This window comes from Micropterus salmoides, unplaced genomic scaffold (assembly GCF_014851395.1).
Source record: "Micropterus salmoides isolate LMB-PRFRI ecotype aquatic unplaced genomic scaffold, ASM1485139v1 Ms_hic_scaffold_10, whole genome shotgun sequence".
Taxonomy (NCBI): Eukaryota; Metazoa; Chordata; class Actinopteri; order Centrarchiformes; family Centrarchidae; genus Micropterus; species Micropterus salmoides.
The window spans coordinates 13,491,848-13,513,080 of record NW_024040041.1 but is presented as its reverse complement, the minus strand read 5'-3'; the positions used below and the strand labels follow the sequence as shown (position 1 = coordinate 13,513,080).

General features: G+C 38.8%; 1 protein-coding gene across 1 annotated transcript; it reads right to left on the bottom strand.

Moving 5' to 3' along the window:
• Window positions 1–3,434: 3,434 nt before the first annotated feature.
• On the bottom strand, window positions 3,435–20,943 carry LOC119886807. Its single transcript, XM_038697761.1, has 16 exons — window positions 20,882–20,943; window positions 18,550–18,846; window positions 17,223–17,540; window positions 16,690–16,986; window positions 16,287–16,598; window positions 15,908–16,192; window positions 14,344–14,640; window positions 13,937–14,248; window positions 13,558–13,842; window positions 11,994–12,290; window positions 11,587–11,898; window positions 11,179–11,463; window positions 10,714–11,073; window positions 10,272–10,589; window positions 5,815–6,126; window positions 3,435–3,943 (listed from the first exon to the last, which is right to left on the bottom strand). The coding sequence occupies exons 1-16, from the start codon at window positions 20,928–20,930 to the stop codon at window positions 3,594–3,596; spliced, it is 4,686 nt and encodes a 1,561-aa protein (XP_038553689.1). The 5' UTR covers window positions 20,931–20,943; the 3' UTR covers window positions 3,435–3,593.
• Between the last annotated feature and the right edge of the window lie 290 nt (window positions 20,944–21,233).

The window sequence follows — 21,233 nt, the reverse complement described above, 5'->3', positions numbered from 1 at the left end:
CAAAACATATATCTGGTTCTATAGCTGTTTCTAAGGTTCCTGAGTTTAGAGATAAGTTGGTGCCAGTTGAGGGCAGGTCTTGGTGAATTTTGTCTCTAATAGCTAGAATTGTATCATTAAAGAAGCTCATGAAGTCGTAATGCTTGGCTCAGTAGAGCTGTGACTCTCTGTCAGCCTGGCTACAGTGCTGAAAAGTGATAGGGATAACTGCTATGAGAGGAAAATGTGACAAAGGAACACAGTTTTCTAATTGCATCATCACTGATTCTTTCAGCTCTCATCACAGTGTCTCCCAAGCACAAGAACAGCAGCCCCCTCAGTCTTCCAGCTGTTTATCTTGAAATCTCGGACGGAAACAAAATTCACTCATAAAGCTGCGGTCTCTGCTGATCCGACGCTTAGAATGTTCTATCAGTGATGTGGTGAAGCGAGCTCACAAACTCTATTTCAGCCCGGGGTTTGAGTGTCAGTCAGTGTCAGCAGATGTGAGAGTCTCCTTCTGATGACAGATGAGAGAGAAACTTGACACTTACTGCCATCTAGTGGTTTTATAAAAGAACTGCAATATTTTCTTTCACTCCCACATTGTGACCTGCTTCAGATGCCAAACACATTAATGTGGCTGAAATGTGTACATGAAGCATTTATTTTATTCACATCTGGATACTGATTTTAACAGATTTGCTGTTGCCGGCTATGTTGTGTGGAAGTCATCATTATAGTAAGTAATTTTTACCAGCTGTGACAGCATGTGGCATGTTTTCACCTCCTGAGTCTGTGTGAGTGTCATCGTGGCTAAATGTGTTCCTGGAGACACCTACTGTAGCGTGAACTACCACAGAGGTGATTTTCAGTACTATGCCAAGTGTTTATAAAGTATGTCTGTGGACAGATTTTCACAACACACTAGCGTCACAACTGTGCAAGATGCAGTCATGAAACTTTACAGGTGTTTAGTTTAGATCAAAATGAATGCTGAGCAAGGACACTGGACATTATTACATGTGCAGTACTGAGTACTCATCTAATAATGTAGTGATGATGACTTAAGAGTAGGGGAGACTGGGGAGTGTTGTAACACTTGATTAGTTGGAATGCTGTCAGTTTGACCGATCAGAAAAGAGCTGCGGTGATCTCATCAGTATCGTAAACTCCCATTATCCTTTTCAAGCTCACATTAGAAGGGGCATGTCTCTGTTAGCAATACTGTGAATTTTACAAAAAAAAAAATATTTTCAGGTAACAAAGTAATTTTTTAATCACGATTATTTTTTGCCTAGTGTTCATTCTACTGTAGATCCAATGTTGTAACTTATATCACCTAAAGTAGCTGTTTCTATAGTTTAATTTGATGTTTTATATTTCTACCCATCTCTATATCAGCAAAACAAACAACATACACAAATATTCTCATATTGTATGGGGTATTTTTGCCTTGTTTTGTCTGCATGTCCTGCATTTAGTTATATTGTTTGAGCTCATACAATTCCATACATAATTTATCCTTCTTCATCATGGTATTTCTTTTGCAAAAAAATGAATACAATGACACTTTTCTGAAGATTTTTTGTGCTTGTGTCTGCTGTACACACTTCACATCTAAATACACGCTGATTTGCAAATAAATGCAGTGTAAGATGAGTCTCTTGCTTTGAGGAAGTTTATTCGTAGCTCTGATGGTTTCTACAAAGTTTCACTGCTACAGGTTTTGGTCTCAGAGATGCAGAGAGAGGGGGAAGTGACTCTCTGAAGATGATCTGTTTAGAAACTCCAGGAAAATGAAAAACCTTCAGAGCTTGACTGATAACAGAAGTTTTCTGTATGTTGACTTGATGTGGTTTTATTTTGGATGTTCACAACAAAAGGTTTTTATGTTTATCATATATATATATACAGTGAGGAAAATAAGTATTTGAACACCCTGCCATTTTGCAAGTTCTCCCACTTAGAAATCATGGAGGGGTCTGAAATTGTCATCGTAGGTGCATGTCCACTGTGAGAGACATAATCGGAAAAAAAAAAATCCAGAAATCACAATGTATGATTTTATAACTATTTGTGTGATACAGCTGCAAATAAGATATTTGAACACCTGTCTATCAGCTAGAATTCTGACTCTCAAAGACCTGTTAGTCTGCCTTCAAAATGTCCACCTCCACTCCATTTATTATCCTAAATTAGATGCACCTGTTTGAGGTCGTTAGCTGCATAAAGACACCTGTCCACCCCATACAATCAGTAAGAATCCAACTACTAACATGGCCAAGACCAAAGAGCTGTCCAAAGACACTAGAGACAAAATTGTAAACCTCCACAAGGCTGGAAAGGGCTACGGGGAAATTGCCAAGCAGCTTGGTGAAAAAAGGTCCACTGTTGGAGCAATCATTAGAAAATGGAAGAAGCTAAACATGACTGTCCATCTCCCTCAGACTGGGGCTCCATGCAAGATCTCACCTTGTGGGGTCTCAATGATCCTAAGAAAGGTGAGAAATCAGCCCAGAACTACACGGGAGGAGCTGGTCAATGACCTGAAAAGAGCTGGGACCACTGTTTCCAAGGTTACTGTTGGTAATACACTAAGACGTCATGGTTTGAAATCATGCATGGCACGGAAGGTTCCCCTGCTTAAACCAGCACATGTCAAGGCCCGTCTTCAGTTTGCCAATGACCATTTGGATGATCCAGAGGAGTCATGGGAGAAAGTCATGTGGTCAGATGAGACCAAAATAGAACTTTTTGGTCATAATTCCACTAACCGTGTTTGGAGGAAGAAGAATGATGAGTACCATCCCAAGAACACCATCCCTACTGTGAAGCATGGGGGTGGTAGCATCATGCTTTGGGGGTGTTTTTCTGCACATGGGACAGGGCGACTGCACTGTATTAAGGAGAGGATGACCGGGGCCATGTATTGCGAGATTTTGGGGAACAACCTCCTTCCCTCAGTTAGAGCATTGAAGATGGGTCGAGGCTGGGTCTTCCAACATGACAATGACCAGAAGCACACAGCCAGGATAACCAAGGAGTGGCTCTGTAAGAAGCATATCAAGGTTCTGGCGTGGCCTAGCCAGTCTCCAGACCTAAACCCAATAGAGAATCTTTGGAGGGAGCTCAAACTCTGTGTTTCTCAGCGACAGCCCAGAAACCTGACTGATCTAGAGAAGATCTGTGTGGAGGAGTGGGCCAAAATCCCTCCTGCAGTGTGTGCAAACCTGGTGAAAAACTACAGGAAACATTTGACCTCTGTAATTGCAAACAAAGGCTACTGTACCAAATATTAACATTGATTTTCTCAGGTGTTCAAATACTTATTTGCAGCTGTATCATACAAATAAATAGTTATAAAATCATACATTGTGATTTCTGGATTTTTTTTTTTTAGATTTGTCTCTCACAGTGGACATGCACCTACGATGACAATTTCAGACCCCTCCATGATTTCTAAGTGGGAGAACTTGCAAAATGGCAGGGTGTTCAAATACTTATTTTCCTCACTGTATATATGTACACTCTTCACTCAATGGGCATTTTTGCAGTACACACAGAGACAGAGGAACACATTAGCAAAAATACCACATTTAAATCTGGATCTCCTATTTTCTACATTCAAGTGATTCACCAAGGTCCTTAGATACTCCTTTGGGTTCCATGGCCCTATTTCTACCAGCAGGCCAGACGTTGCAGTTAAACTGGTTGTGGTTGTCCCACTTTTCCTTGGTGGTGGTGTAAACACTTGTAACTAAGTAGCCTTGCTGGGTCTTCTGTTTGGGGAAGTTAATGCCATCCTTATAGAAGCCAGCCTTATTTCCAGAACCTTCTGACCAGGCGATGTAGTAATCCTGCAGCACAGGACCAGAGACCAGACACACCATAGAGACCACAGCTCCTTTGCTGATGTCCTCCTCTGGGAGAACATGGACTGTCACTTTTGGCTCACTCCCATCTGAAAGAGATCCTCAGTTTACCAGCAAGGTTCATACAGTTCAAGAAAAAGTATATGAAGCCTTCAGAATTACCTGGATTTCTGCAGAAATTGGTAAAGAAATATGATCTGATCTTCATCTAAGACAACAATAGACAAACACAGTCTGCTTAAACTAAGATGAAGATCAGTTCACATTTTATGACCAATTTATGCAGAAATCCAGGTAACTCGAAAGGTTTTACATACTTTTTCTTGAAATTGTACATACGCTTCGTTTGCTATACAGGTGCTGGTCATATAATTAGAATATCATCAAAAAGTTGATTTACTTCAGTAATTCCATTCAAAAAGTGAAACTTGTATAATGTATACATTCATTCCACACAGACTGATATATTTCAAGTATTCATTCCTTTTAATTTGATGATTATAACTGACAACTAATGAAAACCCCAAAATCAGTATCTCAGAAAATTTGAATATTGTGAAAAGGTTCAATATTGAACACACCTGGTGCCACACTCTAATCAGCTAATTAACTGCAAAGGCCTTTAAAAGGTCTCTCAGTCTAGTTCTGTAGGCTACACAATCATGGGAAAGACTCCTGACTTGACAGCTGTCCAAAAGACGACCATTGACACCTTGCACAAGGAGGGCAAGACACAAAAGGTCATTGCTAAAGAGGCTGGCTGTTCACAGAGCTCTGTGTCCAAGCACATTAATAGAGAGGCGAAGGAAGGAAGGAAAAGATGTTGTAGAAAAAAGTGTATAAGCAATAGGGATAACCGCACCCTGGAGAGAATAGTGAAACAAACCCATTCAAAAATGTGGGGGAGATTCACAAAGAGTGGACTGCAGCTGGAGTCACAGACGTATGCATGACATGGGTTTCAGCTGTCTCATTCCTTGTGTCAAGCCACTCTTGAACAAGACACAGCGTCAGAAGCGTCTCGCCTGGGCTAAAGACAAAAAGGACTGGACTGCTGCTGAGTGGTCCAAAGTTATGTTCTCTGATGAAAGTAGAAGAAGAGAGGAGAGGCACAGAATCCACGTTGCTTGAAGTCCAGTGTAAAGTTTCCACAGTCAGTGATGGTTTGGGGTGCCATGTCATCTGCTGGTGTTGGTCCACTGTGTTTTCTGAGGTCCAAGGTCAACGCAGCCGTCTACCAGGAAGTTTTAGAGCACTTCATGCTTCCTGCTGCTGACCAACTTTATGGAGATTTCATTTTCCAACAGGACTTGGCACCTGCACACAGTGCCAAAGCTACCAGTACCTGGTTTAAGGACCATGGGATCCCTGTTCTTAATTGGCCAGCAAACTCGCCTGACCTTAACCCTATAGAAAATCTATGGGGTATTGTGAAGAGGAAGATGCGATACGCCAGACCCAACAATGCAGAAGAGCTGAAGGCCACTATCAGAGCAACCTGGGCTCTCATAACACCTGAGCAGTGCCACAGACTGATCGACTCCATGCCACGCCACATTGCTGCAGTAATTCAGGCAAAAGGAGCCCCAACTAAGTATTGAATGCTGTACATGCTCATACTTTTCATGTTCATACTTTTCAGTTGGCCAACAATTCTAAAAGTCCTTTTTTTGTATTGGTCTTAAGTAAAATTCTAATTTTTGGAGATACTGAATTTGGGATTTTCATTAGTTGTCAGTTTTAATCATCAAAATTAAATGAAATAAACATTTGAAATATATCAGTCTGTGTGTAATGAATGAATATAATATCTGTTGTAATATTTGAATGGAATTACTAAAATAAATCAATTTTTTGATGATATTCTAATTATATGACCGGCACCTGCACATAGATTATGACATGCTTGTGTGTGTAAATCGGCTGCTTACCAATCATTCTCTATCACTCAGTAACATACCTCCTTTGTGGACAGTCAGATCTTGAATAACTGGTATCATGTTGTCTTTACTGGCAGAACAGCGCACTTTGTTGACTCTCTGCCACTCAGTCAGACTACGAATCATCGTGCTGGTTTTGCTGTGCTGTCCACCGCCGGATTTTGTTGATTCAGGAATGTTGTTGGTCACAGCTTGTCCATTAATTTGCCAAGTGATATGAGTTTCATTTACTATGGTCTCGTCCTGTCCAGTAATGACACACTCCAACTCTACGAGATTGCTGGTGAAAATTTTGGAGGGACTTGGTTGGTTCAGTGTCACTGTGATAGGAGCTACATAAAAGAGAGCAACAGAGAAAACCAATCATAAATATACATTCACAGTACAATATTTAAGACTCAAAACTACCCTTTGTTCTTGCTTTTCCTTTTGTTTTAAAATATTGAAGTCAATCTTGTGTAATGTAACAAAAATGTCGACATACCACATTTATCTGAAACAGCACACTTCTTAAGCTGTTAGCCAATATAACAAAAAAAAATGCCATATTTGAAGGGGGAGTTCATTCTAAATTCAGAAATTCATATTTCTCTTCTATCTGTAGATATGTGTATGCATCTAGATTGTTTTGGTGTGAGTTAACAAGTTTTGGTGTCACACTCTGCCTGTCAGCCTTGCCATGTTTGGCACTTTTGAGTTTGGTCAGTTGATTATCTGTTATTTTGGGCTGTTGGGTATTGTGGTTCTGTCTTGTCTATCGTCTAGTGTTCAGTAACCTGCGTCATGTCTGTTAATCCCTCTGCGTGTCAGTATCTCTGTTTTCCCCTGCTCTCTCTCTGCCTGCCTGTGTCTCGTTAGTCTCACTAGTATCACCTGTGTACTTCCTCCCAGCTCGTTAACCGTGTGTGTGTGTGTGTGTGTGTGTGTGTGTATCCTTGCTTGCTTCCCTCAGTCTTGGTCATTGTCGTGTGTATATGCGCTGTCGCATGTTGTTGTGTTTAGCCTGCCTTGCTCGTTGTGTCTCCCTGTTTCCCTGCTTTCTGGATTATTTTACCTTCTTGGATTTTTTCTGTTTGGATCACCTTGTTTTTGGACTCTGTTAATCAGCCACTCTGCCAGTAAGTGTGCTCGCCTTTTGTTTGTTAATAAACCTGTTGAACTGTACCGGTCAGCCTACGTGTCCTGCATCCAACCTGCCTCACCACACACAGCTGTGACATTTGGAGATCTGCCATAGAGATGTCTTTTTTTGAATGTAATGATTCTATATGGCACTCGACTTGAGGTGCTGAAAGCTCCCAAAAAATAAAATAAGCTCAACTGCAATGTCTCTTTCCAGAATGACCATGACAAGTTACTTCAGAAAATCCAGACTTTGCAGTCAAACTAAAAATGGAAAGAAAATTCCTACATGAAATTGCTCACAATTTGTAACTGCTAAATTCTCCACTATGTTCATTAGTCACTAAAAACTTAAAACAACTGGCTGCTGATAAGAGCAGAGGTGCTAGACAGAAAACCTAAACAATGAGAGAAAAGAAGCTAAAAGGCTCCATAAACCAGCAGCGCTATATAATAATTCTCTGTGGGTTCAACACCTTTCAGATTACAGTCATATGATTTATCGTTATTATAAAAAAAAAAATTTAACAGTGCTGCTTTAATCAGCTAATTCTATTTTAAATTAAACATGAAAAATTTGTTGGATGGCCATAATATTGTCATTACACTGTATGCTCTTATTATGTTTTAATTTTATCTGAGTAAAACCTGATGTGCTTTCTGACATCTTTATTCAGAGACTTGTCAGACACTGCACAAGTCAAGACCTTCCCTATTTTCACCAAGTTTAGTGATAATGTCAAGCAAATAAACATAAATTAAATACATGTGTATCTGAGCTGGTCCCAGGAGCAGACTCATCAAGCTCTGCATTACATTCATTAAAATGTCCTCCCCACCACTTTCTCCACACACATTAAAATGACTGTATTCTACCTTAAAACACTCCTAAAAAAAATAACACCTAAAGAAATAAGACTGAAATGTGACTATGAATATATTAATATTGATATAAGTGAAAATGTATAAACATGAACCAATCAAACATTTGGTCAACATGAACACATGCACACAGGTTTGTGTGCTTTATGCTGTATCACATGTTGACCTTCAGAGTTGTAGCCTCCTCACAAGGGCCCCTTTGTGTTCATAAATCTGATCTGTTATGCAAAAAGGTAAGGTAAAAACAAAATTTCCAAGTCAGTTTACAAAGAACAATGTTGATATTTGCAACAAAATTTCAATTGTAAACAAATTCAATAATTACTTTGCAAATATTGGCCCTACTTTGTCACAACAAATTCAAGATGGAAATACCAATGGTAGCACAATACCAGATAATGTTAGCAGTGTTTTTCTTGAAAGTATACAAGCTAATGACATATTGACTATTGTCCAGAAGTGTGCCAATAAAAAATCAAATGATTATAATATGAATATGGTATTGATAAAGAAAATTAATGTGATTATTGAGCCTTTTACCTAATTTGTCATTTACTTCAGGGATATTTCCAGACGGCATGAAAATAGCCAAAGTAATTCCATTGTTTAAAAAGAAAACCAATCTGAATTTTCTAATTATAGACCAATATCATTACTCCCACAGTTCTCTAAAATTCTGGAGAAGTTATTTGCTATTAGACTGAATAAATTTCTAAATGATTTTAAGATTTTTAAGTAACAGTCAATATGGGTTTCGTCCTAATCATTCAACTGCTACAGCAATTATGAAACTAACTGAAGAAATTACCAATGCTATAGATAAAAGGCACTATTTAGTATGTATCTTTGTCGATCTTCAAAAAGCGTTTGATACGCTGGATCACAAGATATTATTGAATAAATTATATAAATATGGTATCAGGTGTGGAACACCAATGGGTTAGCAGCTATTTAAAAAAAACAGTTTGTCGAAACTGACAACACAAAGTCTAAAAATTGTAACATAACTTGTGGGGTACCATAAGGATCGGTCCTAGGACATATACTTATTCTTCTATATGTAAATGATATTTTATTTGAGTCTCAGATACTTCGGTGCATTCTGTTTGCGGATGACATTACTTTCTTCTACTCAGGAAAAAACAAAAGATGTACTACAAAAGCAAAACTAAATTTATGATATTTTGCAGTAAAAAGAAATATGTTGAATCATCGTTAATCAATGGATTGGAAATTGAAACGGCACATGAGATTAAGTTTCTAGGTGTCATGATTGATGAACATTTGACATGGAAATCACATATTGATAATATCAAAGTAAAGGTATCCCAAATAATAGGAGTGCTGTATAAAGTCAAAGATTCTCTGTATAAGAATGCATTGTTTTGTTGTATAATTCATTGATTGGTCCATATCTGACTTATTGCATTGAAGTGTGGGGAAGTGCCTGCAAAATATACATTAATCCAATTTTACTCTTACAGAAAAGACCGATTAGAATTACCAGTGGAAGTAGATACAGAGATCCAACTAATCCGCTATTCATACAACTAAAAACTCTGAAATTTAGTGAATTAGTAGAGTATAACCTTCTAAAAACCATGTATAAAGCTCATCTGGAAAGCTTACCAAACAATTTGCAAAACAGATTCACCAAGAGGAAAAGTATATATATGAACTAAAAAGGTACTGAGGTTTTTACAAAACCCAGCTTCAAATCGGCTGTAAAGGAAAAATGTATCACAATCAAAAGGAGTCAGTTTGTGGAACAGTCTTGATTGTGAAATTAAAACTTCTAAGTCCATTTATGTGTTTAAGAAGTATGTTAAAATATCAATGCTGCAGAAATATAATACTGCGAAATAACAGATCAATTTTATTGATGTAATTTTGTGTTTTAAAGTCTTAGAAAAAGAAACGGCTGCATGAGACAGCTCAAATGAATTGGAACTGTAAATGATTTTGTGTTGATGGGGGCAGACATAAGTTTTTACTTCTTTCTGCTCTTTTTCATTCATGTTAAATGCTGTCGTTGCATTGTTTTAAATGAATGAAATAAACAATTTAAATAAATCTAGTCTTCTTCCCTTATCAGGCCCTCCTTGCCTGGGCCTTATATGTTTATGAATCTTAGTTTACTCCAATCCAGCCTGGCTCCAGTTGCTATTAACTTTATGTGAGAATGCAACAAGGCCTCGTTTGGATGTTTAATATTGAACCATGGTTGTCACCCTAACTTCACAAGCGACTAAGCAGTGCCAGCTAAATGTGAGAAGCTGCTTCCTAAATGTTATGTACGCTAATTTTTGCTGATGAGAAAGAGATAACAGAGTTGTTACTGTTGGAGCTTACTGAATTTAGCCAACAAAATAATTTTCTCCTTCTCAGGATTGGTTCGGGACATCTTTACTATGATGCACTGAACACCAGTGAACGTCACCAATACTAAATGTTAATTCTCAGCTGTGCTCACCTACAACATCCTTTATAGTTCTTTTAAACGGCGTTTCAGAGGACTCATGTTTGACAACACAAGAATACGTAGACTCCTTGTCCTCAGTTTTGGATGTGTTTAGTCTGCTGCTCATTGAATAAGCGCTGCTCTCTGTGTGTTTCCAGGCAGGACTGTTGGTGTAGCGAGCTGAAGGGAGTCTCTGGCCATTCTCCTCCCAGTACACCATGATGTTAGACGGGAAAAATCCAGAAACTAGACAAATAAGTGTGAGCACATCTGAGGTAGACAGCTCAGAGGCAGTTGGTTGTATTATCTTCACTGTTGGTGGGTACAGGTCTTCAGAAAAACAAAAAGAAGACAAAAGTAAATAAGGGTTTATATTATGGCTTTTTTCAATTCATGATTTAGTCACAACCAGCACAAGCATTATGGAGATTTGTCTTCTGATGTTTCACACTACCTCTGCTTTTGCTTATATGGTCCTGGTAGCCCTGGTTGGAACATCTGTGCTTCCCCTCACAAGACACTTGTTTATATGCATGCCAATCCTCCGCTGACACTTTGAGGAAGCTCCGCAAAGACTCCGTCCCATTGCTGTGATTCACTGGTGGCTCCGTATGGACATTGAGAGAACCACTGTTCCCACCTACTTTCCAGGTGATGGAGAAATCATCAAGAGAAGGGCCAATGAGAAGACAGGTGACAGTCACCTGTCCCTTGCTCTGAAGCTCCTGGAGGGGTGGTCCCTGAACATATACGGCAACTATCTGAGACGATGCTGGAGTTACTGAAAACATTGAAGTTGGAGAAAATGCAGCACCTATCAAATCATGATTATGAGATAAAAGCTTGACAGATTCAGAAACTGTGTGAGTGTATTTATTCTACACATAAAGCATTAACATGATTACCGTTTCCTTTTTACCTGAACAGATGCTGATGTTCTTTTCAACTGTTTTACTCAGAGACTTGTCAGACACTAAACAAGTGAAGACCTTCCCTGTTTTCCACTCTGTCTGAGGGATGTGAAGTTGACTGGTTACTGCCACACGTCCATCTGCACTCATGCTGATGTCATTAGTTGATGGAGATGCTTGCTGAGACTCAGGAAACCATTTCATTTGAGGGTTGAAGCCCCATCCAGAGCACAAGATCCTCTGTGGACCTGACTCTTTACTGGGTACCTGAAGGAGCTCCACTGATGGGTCCACTAAACATTATGTGAGCAAATGAATGAAGCGCTGAATCAATCACATTAACAATTATTAAGAATAAAATGTACTGAGAGTAATAAATCAACAGCGTTTCAGGAAAAAAGAGAAACTCCTCTCACCAAAAATATTGCCAGTGGGGTTTGACTTGAAGCTGCTGGAGAAACCTTGATTCACTTTGCAGGTGAAACTTGTGTCTCTCTTCCAGTAGTTTGGAGGGACAGTGAAGCGTCTACTGACTGAATGGAGGCCTGGGGCTTCAGGAAGATCAACATACTGTTTGTCAGAGATGTCAACACTGTTGGCCTGAAAGATGATGTAGAGGTCAATGGAGGAGAGTTGTGTGACGTCACACTCCAGCACAGCACTGTTTCCCTTCAGCAAATCTGGGAGAGATCTCCTGATCTCCACTGATGGAGCTGTAACTGCAGGCGCTGGATGATACAGAAAGAAAACAAGGCAGAATCATATATTTTAGGTACTTTGCTGTCACAACACACCTGATTTTTATTTTGTCACCTCCTCTGACCTGCAACATTTATTGTCTCCTCAGTGGATGAGAAGCAGCGATGTTCAGCTTTACATTTCAGAAGCTTCAGTTGTTTCCACCGACTAAAGGAAACTGTCAGAGTGCTTATTAAATGAGTTGTATTTGTGACCTGGTTCACTTGGTGACTGGATGGGGGTTGCCCATCCATCAGCCAGGTCACCTTTGCTTCAAACACTGTGCGGACTGAACACGTTGCCGTCACATCAGACGTTGACTCCATTACTGTCTTGAAGCTGGGAACCTCCACATGAACAGAAGGAGGGGCGCTTGAATAAACTGAGAGTCCAAAATACAAGTAAAGAGTCATGAAGCAAAATCAAATCCAATATTGTCTTCAACATTACAAGACCATGTTGATATTATGCTTTTAAACTGCATTATTTAATATTAAATTTTTTATATTAAATCAAATTACCATGTAATATGAAAGGAATCTCTTATAACAAAAACACAGAGAAGTATCATTCTGCTTCTCTATAGAAAGTTTCAGCTTTTTTCAACTTTTTGTTACTGCAGATTGAGCATCCTGCACATTTAGTTGTTGAGTCTCATCATCTCTGACCAAACATGGTGTATGTTGCCTGTCCAGCACTAAATGGCAGACATTAATATGTTACTGAGTGGCAGAGGAACAGTAGAACATCTAGCAAAAGAATCAGATAAGTGTGATTCTTGTGAAGAGTTATACAAAGATCAGTGAATATTGGATTTACATCCACCAGGTGGCCAGAAACACAATTCTAAATAATGTTAATGTGGCTCTGTTTCAGCTCAATACTACAGCAGGCCATTGTTTGCATGTCAGCCTAACAATGCTGTAAGCAGATAGAAGGTGGTGGATGAGCATCTACCAGCTTCTTTGGATTATTCTTCTGCCTCCTAGTTAACATAAATTGATTATATCAGCTTTATATTCAAATAAAACAAGTTGCGTGATAGTTGTATAATTCTCATTAGTTATTTGGACGTAATTGTTGCTCTCCTTATGTTTTCATTTTAGCTGAGCAGAGGTTAATTTCCCTCCTGACAGTCTTGTTCAGAGATCTGTCAGACACTTCACAAGTGAAGACCTTATACTATAATATTTACTCTCCTTTTAGTTCTGTTTTGGTCTCTACAAGTTGTGAGGTAAATATATTGGTCTTGAACTAAAGGCTCTACTGTGTTCACCTGTCACTAACTTTATTTGTCTGTAGTTTGGTGCTGGGCAGGTAGTGTTTGGTGGGTTTATCAGAGTTTTCCCCTAAAAACAGTTGGCTGCTGAGAAGAGCAGAGCTGCAGAAAACAAAGCCAATGATAGAAAAGAAGCTAAAAGGCTCCATAGACCTGTATAGCAGCAGAGTTGGGTGACAACTCTCTGTGGGTTCGACACTTTTCACATTACACAGTCATCTGATTAATCGTTATTATAAATACATTAAACACTGCAGCTTTAATCAGCTAATTCTGTTTTAAATTAAAAGTGAAAACCTTGTTGGATGGCCATATTATTCTCATTAGTCTGCAGGTTATTGTTGGTACTGTCCTTATGTTTTAATTTTACCTGAACAGATGCTGATGTTCTTTTCAACTGTTTTACTCAGAGACTTGTCAGACACTAAACAAGTGAAGACCTTCCCTGTTTTCCACTCTGTCTGAGGGATGTGAAGTTGACTGGTTACTGCCACACGTCCATCTGCACTCATGCTGATGTCATTAGTTGATGGAGATGCTTGCTGAGACTCAGGAAACCATTTCATTTGAGGGTTGAAGCCCCATCCAGAGCACAAGATCCTCTGTGGACCTGACTCTTTACTGGGTACCTGAAGGAGCTCCACTGATGGGTCCACTAAACATTATGTGAGCAAATGAATAAATCAATGAATCGGTCGATCACATTATCAGTTCATTGTTCAAAGAACAGAAAGAGAAACTCCTCTCACCAAAAATATTGCCAGTGGGGTTTGACTTGAAGCTGCTGGAGAAACCTTGATTCACTTTGCAGGTGAAACTTGTGTCTCTCTTCCAGTAGTTTGGAGGGACAGTGAAGCGTCTACTGACTGAATGGAGGCCTGGGGCTTCAGGAAGATCAACATACTGTTTGTCAGAGATGTCAACACTGTTGGCCTGAAAGGTGATGTAGAGGTCACTGGAGGAGAGTTGTGTGACGTCACACTCCAGCACAGCACTGTTTCCCTTCAGCAAATCTGGGAGAGATCTCCTGATCTCCACTGATGGAGCTGTAACTGCAGGCGCTGGATGATACAGAAAGAAAACAAGGCAGAATCATATATTTTAGGTACTTTGCTGTCACAACACACCTGATTTTTATTTTGTCACCTCCTCTGACCTGCAACATTTATTGTCTCCTCAGTGGATGAGAAGCAGCGATGTTCAGCTTTACATTTCAGAAGCTTCAGTTGTTTCCACCGACTAAAGGAAACTGTCAGAGTGCTTATTAAATGAGTTGTATTTGTGACCTGGTTCACTTGGTGACTGGATGGGGGTTGCCCATCCATCAGCCAGGTCACCTTTGCTTCAAACACTGTGCGGACTGAACACGTTGCCGTCACATCAGACGTTGACTCCATTACTGTCTTGAAGCTGGGAACCTCCACATGAACAGAAGGAGGGGCGCTTGAATAAACTGAGAGTCCAAAATACAAGTAAAGAGTCATGAAGCAAAATCAAATCCAATATTGTCTTCAACATTACAAGACCATGTTGATATTATGCTTTTAAACTGCATTATTTAATATTAAATTTTTTATATTAAATCAAATTACCATGTAATATGAAAGGAATCTCTTATAACAAAAACACAGAGAAGTATCATTCTGCTTCTCTATAGAAAGTTTCAGCTTTTTTCAACTTTTTGTTACTGCAGATTGAGCATCCTGCACATTTAGTTGTTGAGTCTCATCATCTCTGACCAAACATGGTGTATGTTGCCTGTCCAGCACTAAATGGCAGACATTAATATGTTACTGAGTGGCAGAGGAACAGTAGAACATCTAGCAAAAGAATCAGATAAGTGTGATTCTTGTGAAGAGTTATACAAAGATCAGTGAATATTGGATTTACATCCACCAGGTGGCCAGAAACACAATTCTAAATAATGTTAATGTGGCTCTGTTTCAGCTCAATACTACAGCAGGCCATTGTTTGCATGTCAGCCTAACAATGCTGTAAGCAGATAGAAGGTGGTGGATGAGCATCTACCAGCTTCTTTGGATTATTCTTCTGCCTCCTAGTTAACATAAATTGATTATATCAGCTTTATATTCAAATAAAACAAGTTGCGTGATAGTTGTATAATTCTCATTAGTTATTTGGACGTAATTGTTGCTCTCCTTATGTTTTCATTTTAGCTGAGCAGAGGTTAATTTCCCTCCTGACAGTCTTGTTCAGAGATCTGTCAGACACTTCACAAGTGAAGACCTTATACTATAATATTTACTCTCCTTTTAGTTCTGTTTTGGTCTCTACAAGTTGTGAGGTAAATATATTGGTCTTGAACTAAAGGCTCTACTGTGTTCACCTGTCACTAACTTTATTTGTCTGTAGTTTGGTGCTGGGCAGGTAGTGTTTGGTGGGTTTATCAGAGTTTTCCCCTAAAAACAGTTGGCTGCTGAGAAGAGCAGAGCTGCAGAAAACAAAGCCAATGATAGAAAAGAAGCTAAAAGGCTCCATAGACCTGTATAGCAGCAGAGTTGGGTGACAACTCTCTGTGGGTTCGACACTTTTCACATTACACAGTCATCTGATTAATCGTTATTATAAATACATTAAACACTGCAGCTTTAATCAGCTAATTCTGTTTTAAATTAAAAGTGAAAACCTTGTTGGATGGCCATATTATTCTCATTAGTCTGCAGGTTATTGTTGGTACTGTCCTTATGTTTTAATTTTACCTGAACAGATGCTGATGTTCTTTTCAACTGTTTTACTCAGAGACTTGTCAGACACTAAACAAGTGAAGACCTTCCCTGTTTTCCACTCTGTCTGAGGGATGTGAAGTTGACTGGTTACTGCCACACGTCCATCTGCACTCATGCTGATGTCATTAGTTGATGGAGATGCTTGCTGAGACTCAGGAAACCATTTCATTTGAGGGTTGAAGCCCCATCCAGAGCACAAGATCCTCTGTGGACCTGACTCTTTACTGGGGACCTGAAGGAGCTCCACTGATGGGTCCACTAAACATTATGTGAGCAAATGAATAAATCAATGAATCGATCGATCACATTATCAGTTCATTGTTCAAAGAACAGAAAGAGAAACTCCTCTCACCAAAAATATTGCCAGTGGGGTTTGACTTGAAGCTGCTGGAGAAACCTTGATTCACTCTGCAGGTGAAACTTGTGTCTCTCTTCCAGTAGTTTGGAGGGACAGTGAAGCGTCTACTGACTGAATGGAGGCCTGGGGCTTCAGGAAGATCAACATACTGTTTGTCAGAGATGTCAACACTGTTGGCCTGAAAGGTGATGTAGAGGTCACTGGAGGAGAGTTGTGTGACGTCACACTCCAGCACAGCACTGTTTCCCTTCAGCAAATCTGGGAGAGATCTCCTGATCTCCACTGATGGAGCTGTAACTGCAGGCGCTGGATGATACAGAAAGAAAACAATGAAGAATTATTTTAGGTACTTTGCTGTCACAACACACCTGATTTTTATTTTGTCTTCTCCTCTGACCTGCAACATTTATTGTTTCCTCAGAGGATGAGAAGCAGCGATGTTCAACTTTACATTTCAGAAACTTCAGTTGTTTCCACCGACTCGAGGAAACCGTCAGAGTGCTTATTAAATGAGTTGTATTTGTGACCTGGTTCACTTGGTTACTGGATGGGGGTTGCCCATCCATCAGCCAGGTCATCTTTGCTTCAAACACTGTGCGGACTGAACACGTTGCCTTCACATCAGACGTTGACTCCATTACTGTCTTGAAGCTGGGAACCTCCACATGAACAGAAGGAGGGGCGCTTGTCTGTGCTGCAGGAAAAAAATTATATCAGCAACATTTATATTATGTTTTAAAATGGTATGGTTTGTGTTCTGTTTTCCATCTGTATTAAAATTTTCTTATGCATTGTATTTTACTTATTGTGAACCACTTTGTGATTTTTATCTGTGAAAGGTGCTATACAAATAAACTTTACTTACTTACTACTATGTTTATGTCAGAAATTGTCATATTGTGTGTTAAGACATTATTTGTACATACTTACTTTGACAAATACTTATTGTTTTTCGAAATTCACTGTGATTGTGAATGGACCTGCATGTAAAACTTGAGCCACCTGCCCACTGTTTCATATTTGGCTCAATCTCACTGCTTAGACTGAAGGTTTTCTCCACTCCCTCCACACTCTGCAGCTTCCTTTGGGTTTGCATAATGTTTAGAGGTTGGTTGTCCCGTTGCCACATCACACTCAGTTGGTCTGGAAAGAAGCCACTTAGTGTGCAGATGAGTCTGACTGGTGAGGCCCCAAATTCACCTTCCCACACAGGGTGTAATGTGATGTTTGGAGGGACAACCCGCAGTCCTGAGACAGAGAAGAGATTACTTTGTCTTTACTTGCCTCTTTCTAAACATTGGATGTGTAGCTTTTTTAAAACATGAGCTGTCTGTCTTCACTTATATATCCCATCAGATTTTGGTCAACTAATTAACCATGTTGTCTTAATTCAAAGTGTAATGTCTTTGTATTTAGGCTAGATGGCAGAGTTTTACTGTGTCTGGTGTCTTAAGGTGGATATGGTGCTGGAAGTTTCAGAAGCATTAAGTAAAACCCAGTTCCCCAGAAAGTACCATAAATCACCCCTGGTTAACAAAAATACTGAATAGCCTATATGTAGGCAGAAAGGATTTTCTGTACTAAGTTATGAAACTTGCACACATTATGCACATATCATTGCGCCCCTTAAAATACTTACTGTAGCTTGTCACTAAAGTGTGCAGTTTTATTTTATTTGTATGCTCTATGCTGTTTTTATCTTCCTTATTGACAGATTGCAGTATATTTGTTTCCAACACCGTTTCTCAAATTTCAGACTTTTTTTATATGAAGATGAAAACCATATTATTGCAAATTCACAAAAATGCACTGTGGAACTATCTGGGAGTATACGTGTAGCCTAAATATGTAAATAACTATAGTACAGGCCTATGTTGTTTTAATTAGCAGTTAAGTTCTGTGTGTGTTGCATGAAGGGACTACAATCTTTCTTTTCCTCATACAACCATTTGTTATATAATGATAAATAAACTACCTTGAACCTTGAAGTAGTTTTGCAGTACATTTACAGCCCAGTAAAATCTTTCTTTGACTAAGGCTATTCCATTCAACACTGTATTTTACATCAACTGGCAAAAGCAGTCAATTAAGTATGACATTATTTATAGATTTACCAAACTGCTTGAATATTCTGTGCAATTTATACATTTAATTAAAACAACTTTGTTGCACAATCATAAACTATGTTTACAGTTCCACCATGTAAACTTACTAGATTTCAAATCAACTACTAAAAAAAGGATAGCATAATTCTTACTTGGTTTTGTGATAGTAGCCTGTCCATTTCCTCCTGCATGTGGCACGGCACATTGGAAAGTCTCACTAGCGTCCCAGTCCCGTTTCCTCACTTTGATTAGACTTACTCTCGTGTAAATGTTGTCGTACTGTACTGGAGGGCACTGAATGAAGTCCGTCAAGGCAGTCCCATTTTTGCTCCATGTGAAGGTCAGTGAGGAGGGTGAGAAGTCGGTGGCAATACAGCCAAGGGTGACCATGTCTCCAGTCCCAGAACCACATTGCCCCAGAGGAAGCACAGTTGGTGCAGCTGGAGTGGCTAACAGAAGAAAAACAAACATGCAATCAAAATAGCAAGCTACCAATAAAATTTAAAATACACTTTCACCAAGTCAGTTAAGTTGATCTATAGTGCAACAAAGCACAGCATGTAAAATGTGGATATTGCAAGTGTCCTACACAAAGCTTTATGTTTCCCTGTCTCCTTTATTTAGAGGTCTGCTGCACTAAGGTTAACCTTCAGTCCCTTAATGATAGTATATGTGGTAGCTTTTTGTTAGTTTATACATAAATACTCAAATCACTTTAAACTGCAACTTTGAAAATAATCATTAGTTATTATTTTAAATTTAAAAAAATGAAGGTGCAAAGTTGATAAACATCAAGTAACTGAGTTAATGTCATTCTTACAAAAACTTACAAAAATAGTATTCTTATGAAACAGTTACTGTTGTACCCTTTCCCCAGAAGTCAAATGCACCAGTAGCATAGTGCTGAATCTACTAAATGTTGAATGAGCATCTACCTAAAATTTTTAAGGAATCCCATTATATTATAAAATCCACTTAAATTAAATTAAATCAATCCACTTAATATAAACAAGCCATAAATATGCACCATTGCATCCTGCTGAGAATATCGCTGTTTGTCACACTGTGGGCATGTCTGCTCTGGTCTTTAGTTTCATCATTATTTTGATTATTCTGTTATAGACTGTTCTTGTTACTCAGTTTGTTGTTTGGTTTGCCTGTCTATCCTGTTTTAGTTTTTGCCTTGTGATGTTTAATTTATTTTTCTGCATTTCAGTTTGCTTCTGCCTGTTCCCCCCAGTAATCCCTCTGCCTGCTTGTCTACCTGTTTTCCCAGTGATCACTCTGCCTGGGTGTGTGTGCTTGATTAGTCCCTCATGTCTGTCACCTGTGTTGCTCCCGCCCTGCTTGTTAATCGTGTGTGTATCTTCCTGTTTCTGTGTCCTGCATTTGGGTCCACCAACCTGCTCTCCCACGCACTCGCATCACAATTCGTGACAAACAGAACTTACTGTATTAAAACATTTTACTTTTGAAGTGACACTTGACATGCTGGAAAGTGACAAAATGACTTAAAAATGACATTTCAAAACTTACCCTACTGTAGATATGAAATGGCACAAATCTTACCTGATGTAATTGTTACCATCGTGCCCCAGTAATCAAAAGCTCTGTCACAGTGTAATGTGTCAACATATCCAACATGGAAAAATAGCACCTGAAAGATGCCGTTGATGCCATTAAGGTTTAAATATACTGTATTAAACTGTGTAATTACGACTTTTTCAATATGAAGACATTTTACCTGTTGTGACAGTCACCATTGTTCCTTTTCCCCAGTAGTCAAAGTAGTGGTCAGAGTGACAGGTTTCAATAGCACTTCAGTGCAAAAATACTTTACAACTTTGATCATCTAATAAATTGTTACTTAGTAAACTACAGTGTATACCTACTAATTTAAGATTAAGTTCTAGTTTAATTGCAGGATAAATTATATATTTTTTATGATAAACCAGAAAATTATTGAATTGTCTACACTCAAAATATATTTGATTATTACTCATGAGAAGTTACAGTGAATTGTGTCCCTTTCCTCCAGTAGTCAAAGTAGCCATCACAGTGATATATTACATCTGCTTCTAATACAAACACTAAAACTGCTGTTTGAACATACATGTTTCACTGACAAGGCAATTCCAACTGTTTTATTTATGAACCACTTCCCTTGAGATTTCCAAGCCAAACCAATAAGCTAAAAGCAACTAGTGATTTTCTGTATGGTCAGCAGTTTGAGAAAATCAAATCATTTGTTAAGTGCAGTTGTATGGCAGCAGAAACATAAAGACCTATCAATGACAATATTTGTACCGTGTGATCACTTTATCTGTACTGGAAAACACAATCATTTTGAACGCAGGCCTTTGGCAAGCAAGTCACTTATTGATTTTATTATCAAGCATTGTCTAAACTTTAACCACTGGTTCATATTCTGGAGAAGCTGGAGACACAAATAAAAGTTAGTTAAAGGTCAGTAAAGATCTTCACCTGCCCAGCAGACAGTTAAAAGCAGCAGTCCTGTCCTATAGTCCATCATGTTAAACTGTGTGTCCACTGTTCTCTGTCATCCTCTCTGCAGTCAGATAAGTAGAGGTGGAAGACATCTGAGTTTTGCACTGACGCCTCCTCACAGGGAGGAGAGAGCTGGGTTGGACTTGGCTTTCACTTTACAATTTGATGAAACTGGAGAATCAATGTTCAGGATTCATTCAAACTTTCTTTGACATTCTTTCATTTCATTTTAGTGAAATGTTTATAATTATTAACACCACAAATACATTTCCCACATTTTAATAAAACTTCTAAAGTAATAATTAGTTCAAATATAATTTATTATTTA